Genomic DNA, 8,607 nt, shown 5'->3' with positions numbered 1-8,607 from the left:
GACGCCGGGCAGAAAGGTCCAAACCAGCGGTACCGTCCCTTTAAGGAACAACTGGACCGTGTGGGACATTCAGCGCCAGTTCTGGGTTTTACTCTGGGCCCAGATTGGCCCAATAACCCCCCGGTACCGACCCAGAGACAGAAAGGGCGGAGCCATAAGGAAAGTGGGTTGGGAAAGGGGCGGATCTATACAAATAAGTGGAAGGAATGAGCCAATAAAACAAGATGGACATTTATTTGTTTATAAAAGAAATAATATTCTGCTGCTGCACTCGATACACCGGGCGCCCCGATAATTACATTTATACACTTCTGCCCCTCTTATTGCTGTACAACCCCCCCCCGCCCCCCCCGGAAGAACTGAAAAGCCCCAGTGTCTCCCTATTGCAACCAGGTGGGGGCGCGGGGATCCGGCGGAGCCTCTAGGGGGCGCCCTTATTAAATATAAATATATCTATTGTACAAATCCGCTGGAAAACTCTATCGTGTTTCTGTTAAAAGCCCCAGGTGAGGGGGGTATAAAACTGCCGGGGGCAAATCACGTGGCGAAGACGAATGTAAGTGACGTCCCCCCCCCCTGCTGGCGAGTAAAAATGGCGGTATGTATGCAATGTGCAAGGTAGGTAGCAGCAAGCGTGGCCGGGGGGGGCGGGGACATCAGGTTTGGTAGGAAGTTCTGTACAGGAACCGGTCCGTCAGCCCAAATCCTCCCTCTGTGTAGTGTCTGCTCTGTAAGAGAGGGAACAGCCAATCAGAACTCAGCATCACAGGAAGGACCATGGGAAAGAGAGCAGCCCAGGAGCAGGAAGTACAGAGAATCAGAGCTCTGTACCTGGGTAAGTACTGGGGGGAGATTGGATTCACTTACCCAGGGGGAGGTTCCTGCCTGACCATGGGAAAGAGAGCAGCCCAGGAGCAGGAAGTACAGAGAATCAGAGCTCTGTACCTGGGTAAGTACTGGGGGGAGATTGGATTCACTTACCCAGGGGGAGGTTCCTGTCTGACCATGGGAAAGAGAGCAGCCCAGGAGCAGGAAGTACAGAGAATCAGAGCTCTGTACCTGGGTAAGTACTGGGGGGGGAGATTGGATTCACTTACCCAGGGGGGGGGGTTCCTGCCTGACCATGGGAAAGAGAGCAGCCCAGGAGCAGGAAGTACAGAGAATCAGAGCTCTGTACCTGGGTAAGTACTGGGGGGAGATTGGATTCACTTACCCAGGGGGGGGGGGGGGGGTTCCTGTCTGACCATGGGAAAGAGAGCAGCCCAGGAGCAGGAAGTACAGAGAATCAGAGCTCCTGTACCTGGGTAAGTACTGGGGGGAAGATTGGATTCACTTACCCAGGGGGGTTCCTGCCTGACCATGGGAAAGAGAGCAGCCCAGGAACAGGAAGTACAGAGAATCAGAGCTCTGTACCTGGGTAAGTACTGGGGGGAGATTGGATTCACTTACCCAGGGGGAGGTTCCTGCCTGACCATGGGAAAGAGAGCAGCCCAGAACAGGAAGTACAGAGAATCAGAGCTCTGTACCTGGGTAAGTACTGGGGGGGAGATTGGATTCACTTACCCAGGGGGGGGGTTCCTGTCTGACCATGGGAAAGAGAGCAGCCAGGAGCAGGAAGTACAGAGAATCAGAGCTCTGTACCTGGGTAAGTACTGGGGGGAGATTGGATTCACTTACCAGGGGGAGGTTCCTGCCTGACCATGGGAAAGAGAGCAGCCCAGGAGCAGGAAGTACAGAGAATCAGAGCTCTGTACCTGGGTAAGTACTGGGGGGAGATTGGATTCACTTACCCAGGGGGGGGGGTTCCCCTGCCTGACCATGGGAAAGAGAGGCAGCCCAGGAACAGGAAGTACAGAGAATCAGAGCTCTGTACCTGGGTAAGTACTGGGGGGGAGATTGGATTCACTTACCCAGGGGGAGGTTCCTGCCTGACCATGGGAAAGAGAGCAGCCCAGGAGCAGGAAGTACAGAGAATCAGAGCTCTGTACCTGGGTAAGTACTGGGGGGAGATTGGATTCACTTACCCAGGGGGGTTCCTGCCTGACCCATGGGAAAGAGAGCAGCCCAGGAGCAGGAAGTACAGAGAATCAGAGCTCTGTACCTGGGTAAGTACTGGGGAGATTGGATTCACTTACCTAGGGGAGGTTCCTGCCTGACCATGGAAAGAGAGCAGCCCAGAGCAGGAAGTACAGAGAATCAGAGAGCTCTGTACCTGGGTAAGTACTGGGGGAGATTGGATTCACTTACCCAGGGGGGGTTCCTGCCTGACCATGGGAAAGAGAGCAGCCCAGGAGCAGGAAGTACAGAGAATCAGAGCTCTGTACCTGGGTAAGTACTGGGGGGAGATTGGATTCACTTACCCAGGGGGGGGGGTTCCTGTCTGACCATGGGAAAAGAGAGCAGCCCAGGAGCAGGAAGTACAGAGATCAGAGCTCTGTACCTGGGTAAAGTACTGGGGGGAGATTGGATTCACTTACCCAGGGGGGGGGAGGTTCCTGCCTGACCATGGGAAAGAGAGCAGCCCAGGAGCAGGAAGTACAGAGAATCAGAGCTCTGTACCTGGGTAAGTACTGGGGGGAGATTGGATTCACTTACCCAGGGGGGGGTTCCTGCCTGACCATGGGAAAGAGAGCAGCCCAGGAGCAGGAAGTACAGAGAATCAGAGCTCTGTACCTGGGTAAGTACTGGGGGGAGATTGGATTCACTTACCCAGGGGGAGGTTCCTGCCTGACCATGGGAAAGAGAGCAGCCCAGGAGCAGGAAGTACAGAGAATCAGAGCTCTGTACCTGGGTAAGTACTGGGGGAGATTGGATTCACTACCCAGGGGGAGGTTCCTGCCTGACCATGGGAAAGAGAGCAGCCCAGGAGCAGGAAGTACAGAGAATCAGAGCTCTGTACCTGGGTAAGTACTGGGGGGAGATTGGATTCACTTACCCAGGGGGAGGTTCCTGCCTGACCATGGGAAGGAGAGCAGCCAGTGGGGAGCCTACATATAAAGGGAGTGAATGGTACTTACCTGCCCTCGGGGCACCTACACGCACATGAAGTGGGTGCCCTCGCTGAGCTGGGTCTGTACCGGTGATGCAGGTAAAGTGGGCGAGTCTGGGAGGGAGCGGTTTGCGGCTGCAAGACACAATCATTGGCCGTACGGTTAATAAGATGAATGGCTCCGCCTCCTTTGGGAGGTACCAGTGGGCCCAGATTTCCAACAGAGCAGGGGGGGGCAGCACTGGGGGAAACTGACCAATAAGAGAGCTCTGTGGGCTCTGGGATCCACTCACCTTCCAATGACGCGAGTCTCTTGAAAGGCTCTGGAGCAAAGTCATAAAGAATCCCCGGCGCCAGCGGCTCATTGGGCTCATTGGGTTCATCGGCGCTGCTGGTGTCGGCCTTGTGGTTGCTTAGCGACGGGGAGACTTGGCCGCTAAACAAGAACAATGCAAAAGGCATTAAACTAACTGCCCCGGGGGCAGAACCAAACCTGAACTGCACTCCGGCCCAATCCCATCATGTAACGGTACCACACTCCGGCCCAATCCCATCATGTAACGGTACCACACTCCGGCCCAATCCCATCATGTAACGGTACCGCACTCCGGCCCAATCCCATCATGTAACGGTACCGCACTCCGGCCCAATCCCATCATGTAACGGTACCGCACTCCGGCCCAATCCCATCATGTAACGGTACCAACAATACCCGGCCCAATCCCATCATGTAACGGTAACACACTCCGGCCCAATCCATCATGTAACGGTACCGCACTCCGGCCCAATCCCATCATGTAACGGTAACCGCACTCCGGCCGCAATCCCATCATGTAACGGTACCACACACAGGCCCACCCCCATCATGTAACGGTACCACACACAGGCCCAATCCCATCATGTAACGGTACCACACACAGGCCCAATCCCATCATGTAACGGTACCACACACAGGCCCAATCCCATCATGTAACGGTACCGCACTCCGGCCCAATCCCATCATGTAACGGTACCGCACTCCGGCCCAATCCCATCATGTAACGGTACCACACTCCGGCCCAATCCCATCATGTAACGGTACCGCACTCCGGCCCAATCCCATCATGTAACGGTACCGCACTCCGGCCCAATCCCATCATGTAACGGTACCGCACTCCGGCCCGAATCCATCATGTAACGGTACCACACTCCGGCCCAATGCCCATCATGTAACGGTACCGCACTCCGGCCAATCCATGCATGTAACGGTACCGCACTCCGGCCCAATCCCATCATGTAACGGTACCGCACTCCGCCCAATCCCATCCTGTAAAGGTACCGCACTCCGGCCCAAATCCCATCATGTAACGGTACCACACTCCGGCCCAATCCCATCATGTAACGGTACCGCACTCCGGCCCAATCCCATCATGTAACGGTACCACACTCCGGCCCAATCCATCATGTAACGGTACCACACTCCGGGCCCAATCCCATCATGTAACGGTACCGCACTCCGGCCCAATCCCATCATGTAACGGTACCGCACTCCGGCCCAATCCCATCATGTAACGGTACCGCACTCCGGCCCAATCCCATCATGTAACGGTACCGCACTCCGGCCCAATCCCATCATGTAACGGTACCGCACTCCGGCCCAATCCCATCATGTAACGGTACCACACACCGGCCCAATCCCATCATGTAACGGTACCACACTCCGGCCCAATCATATCATGTAACGGTACCACACTCCGGCCCAATCCCATCATGTAACGGTACCACACTCCGGCCCAATCCCATCATGTAACGGTACCACACTCCGGCCCAATCCTATCATGTAACGGTACCACACTCCGGCCCAATCCCATCATGTAACGGTACCACACTCCGGCCCAATCCCATCATGTAACGGTACCGCACTCCAGCCCAATCCCATCATGTAACGGTACCACACTCCGGCCGCAATCCCATCATGTAACGGTACCCACACAGGCCCAATGCCATCATGTAACGGTACCACACTCCGGCCCAATCAATATCATGTAACGGTACCACACTCCGGCCCAATCCCATCATGTAACGGTACCACACTCCGGCCCAATCATATCATGTAACGGTACCACACTCGGCCCAAATCATATCATGCAATGGTACAACACTCCGGCCCAATCCCATCATGTAACGGTACCACACACAGGCCCAATCCCCATCATCGTAACGGTACCACACACAGGCCCAATCCCATCATGTAACGGTAACCCTGCACTCCGGCCCAATCCCATCATGTAACGGTACCGCACTCCGGCCCAATCCCATCATGTAACGGTTACCGCACTCCGGCCCAATCCCATCATGTAACGTACCGCACTCCGCCCAATCCCTCATGTAACGGTACCGCACTCCGGCCCAATCCCATCATGTAACGGTACCACACTCCGGCCCAATCCATCATGTAACGGTACCACACACAGGCCAATGCCATCATGTAACGGTACCCACACTCCGGCCCAATCATATCATGTAACGGTACCACACTCCGGCCCAATCCCATCATGTAACGGTACCACACTCCGGCCCAATCATATCATGTAACGGTACCACACACAGGCCCAATGCCATCATGTAACGGTACCACACTCCGGCCCAATCATATCATGTAACGGTACCACACTCCGGCCCAATCCCATCATGTAACGATACACACTCCGGCCCAATCATATCATGCAATGGTACCACACTCCGGCCCAATCCCATCATGTAACGGTACCACACACAGGCCCAATCCCATCATGTAACGGTACCACACTCCGGCCCAATCATATCATGCAATGGTACCACACACAGGCCCAATCATATCATGTAACGGTACCACACTACGGCCCAATCCCATCATGTAACGGTACCACACTCCGGCCCAATCATATCATGTAACGGTACCACACTCCGGCCCAATCATATCATGTAACGGTACCACACTCCGGCCCAATCATATCATGCAACGGTACCACACTCCGGCCCAATCCCATCATGTAACGGTACCACACACAGGCCCAATCCCATCATGTAACGGTACCACACACAGGCCCAATCCCATCATGTAACGGTACCACACACAGGCCCAATCCCATCATGTAACGGTACCGCACTCCGGCCCAATGCCCATCATGTAACGGTACCGCACTCCGGCCCAATCCCATCATGTAACGGTACCCGGCACTCCGGCCCCAACCCATCATGTAACGGTACCGCACTCCGGCCCAATCCCATCATGTAACGGTACCGACACTCCGGCCCCAATCCCATCATGTAACGGTACCACACTCCGGCCAATCATATCATGCAATGGTACCACACTCCGGCCCAATCCCATCATGTAACGGTACCACACTCCGGCCCAATCCCATCATGTAACGGTACCGCACTCCGGCCCAATCCCATCATGTAACGGTACCACACTCCGGCCCAATCCCATCATGTAACGGTACCACACACAGGCCCAATGCCATCATGTAACGGTACCACACTCCGGCCCAATGATATCATGTAACGGTACCACACTCCGGCCCAATCCCATCATGTAAGGTACAGCACTCCGGCCCAATCCCATCATGTAACGGTACCGCACTCCGGCCCAATCCCATCATGTAACGGTACCACACACAGGCCCAATGCCATCATGTAACGGTACCGCACTCCGGCCCAATCCCATCATGTAACGGTACCACACTCCCCCAATCCCATCATGTAACGGTACCGCACTCCGGCCCAATCCCATCATGTAACGGTCAGCGACGCACTCCGGCCCAATCCCATCATGTAACGGTACCGCACTCCGGCCCCAAATCCCATCATGGTAACGGTACCAACACAGGCCCAATGCCATCATGTAACGGTACCACACTCCGGCCAATCCCATCATGTAACGGTACCACACACAGCCCAATGCCATCATGTAACGGTACCACACTCCGGCCCAATCATATCATGTAACGGTACCACACTCCGGCCCAATCCCATCATGTAACGGTACCACACTCCGGCCCAATCATATCATGTAACGGTACCACACTCCTAGGCCCAATCATATCATGCAATGGTACCACACTCCGGCACAATCCCATCATGTAACGGTACCACACACAGGCCCAATCCCATCATGTAACGGTACCACACTCCGGCCCAATCATATCATGTAACGGTACCACACTCCGGCCCAATCCCATCATGTAACGGTACCACACTCCGGCCCAATCCCATCATGTAACGGTACCACACACAGGCCCAATGCCATCATGTAACGGTACCACACTCCGGCCCAATCATATCATGTAACGGTACCACACTCCGGCCCAATCCCATCATGTAACGGTACCACACTCCGGCCCAATCCCATCCATGTAACGGTACCACACTCCGACCCAATCATATCATGTAACGGTACCACACACAGGGCTAGATGCAGTCAGTCTGAGTGTCTGATCTGGATAGCGTGGCCCAATCCCATCATGTAACGGTACCACACTCCGGACCAATCATATCATGTAACGGTACCACACTCCGGCCCAATCCCATCATGTAACGGTACCACACTCCGGCCAATCCCATCATGTAACGGTACCACACTCCGGCCCAATCATATCATGTAACGGTACCACACTGGACGGCCCAATCCCATCATGTAACGGTACCACACTCCGGCCCAATCATATCATGTAACGGTACCACACTCCGGCCCCAATCATATCATGTAACGGTACCACACTCCGGCCCAATCCCATCATGTAACGGTACCACACACAGGCCCAATCCCATCATGTAACGGTACCACACTCCGGCCCAATCCCATCATGTAACGGTACCACACACAGGCCCAATCCCATCATGTAACGGTACCACACTCCGGCCCAATCCCATCATGTAACGGTACCACACTCCGGCCCAATCCCATCATGTAACGGTACCGCACTCCGGCCCAATCATATCATGTAACGGTACCACCACCCGGCCCAATCCCATCATGTAACGGTACCACACTCCGGCCAATCCCATCATGTAACGGTACCACACACAGGCCCAATGCCATCATGTAACGGTACCACACTCCGGCCCAATCATATCATGTAACGGTACCACACTCCGGCCCAATCCCATCATGTAACGGTACCACACTCCGGCCCAATCATATCATGTAACGGTACCACACTCCGGCCCAATCCCATCATGTAACGGTACCACACTCCGGCCCAATCCCATCATGTAACGGTACCGCACTCCGGCCCAATCCCATCATGTAACGGTACCACACTCCGACCCAATCATATCATGTAACGGTACCACACACAGGCCCAATCCCATCATGTAACGGTACCACACTCCGGCCCAATCCCATCATGTAACGGTACCACACACAGGCCCAATGCCATCATGTAACGGTACCACACTCCGGCCCAATCATATCATGTAACGGTACCACACTCCGGCCCAATCCCATCATGTAACGGTACCACACTCCGGCCCAATCCCATCATGTAACGGTACCACACACAGGCCCAATGCCATCATGTAACGGTACCACACTCCGGACCAATCATATCATGTAACGGTACCACACTCCGGCCCAATCCCATCATGTAACG

At 54.8% G+C, this 8,607-nt stretch overlaps 1 protein-coding gene across 19 annotated transcripts in view; it reads right to left on the bottom strand.

Annotated features, from left to right (window-relative positions):
* Positions 1 to 215: 215 nt before the first annotated feature.
* The window catches only part of plekha5 (pleckstrin homology domain containing A5), an 87,146-nt gene continuing 78,754 nt past the window's right edge, over positions 216 to 8,607 (bottom strand). For 18 of the 19 annotated variants that reach the window (XM_031898408.1, XM_031898406.1, XM_031898412.1 and 15 more), the window contains 3 exons: positions 3,283 to 3,425; positions 3,018 to 3,124; positions 216 to 728 (listed from right to left, as the gene is read on the bottom strand). In XM_031898408.1, coding sequence (XP_031754268.1) covers positions 3,033 to 3,124; positions 3,283 to 3,425 — 235 coding nt within the window. In that variant the 3' untranslated portion in view covers positions 216 to 728; positions 3,018 to 3,032. The remainder of the gene's footprint in view (positions 729 to 3,017; positions 3,125 to 3,282; positions 3,426 to 8,607) is intronic. The other variant, XM_031898407.1, reaches the window with a different exon arrangement.

This window comes from Xenopus tropicalis, chromosome 3 (assembly GCF_000004195.4).
Source record: "Xenopus tropicalis strain Nigerian chromosome 3, UCB_Xtro_10.0, whole genome shotgun sequence".
Taxonomy (NCBI): Eukaryota; Metazoa; Chordata; class Amphibia; order Anura; family Pipidae; genus Xenopus; species Xenopus tropicalis.
Note: the sequence above shows the minus strand (reverse complement) of the source record. Positions and strands in the feature narration are given on the sequence as shown.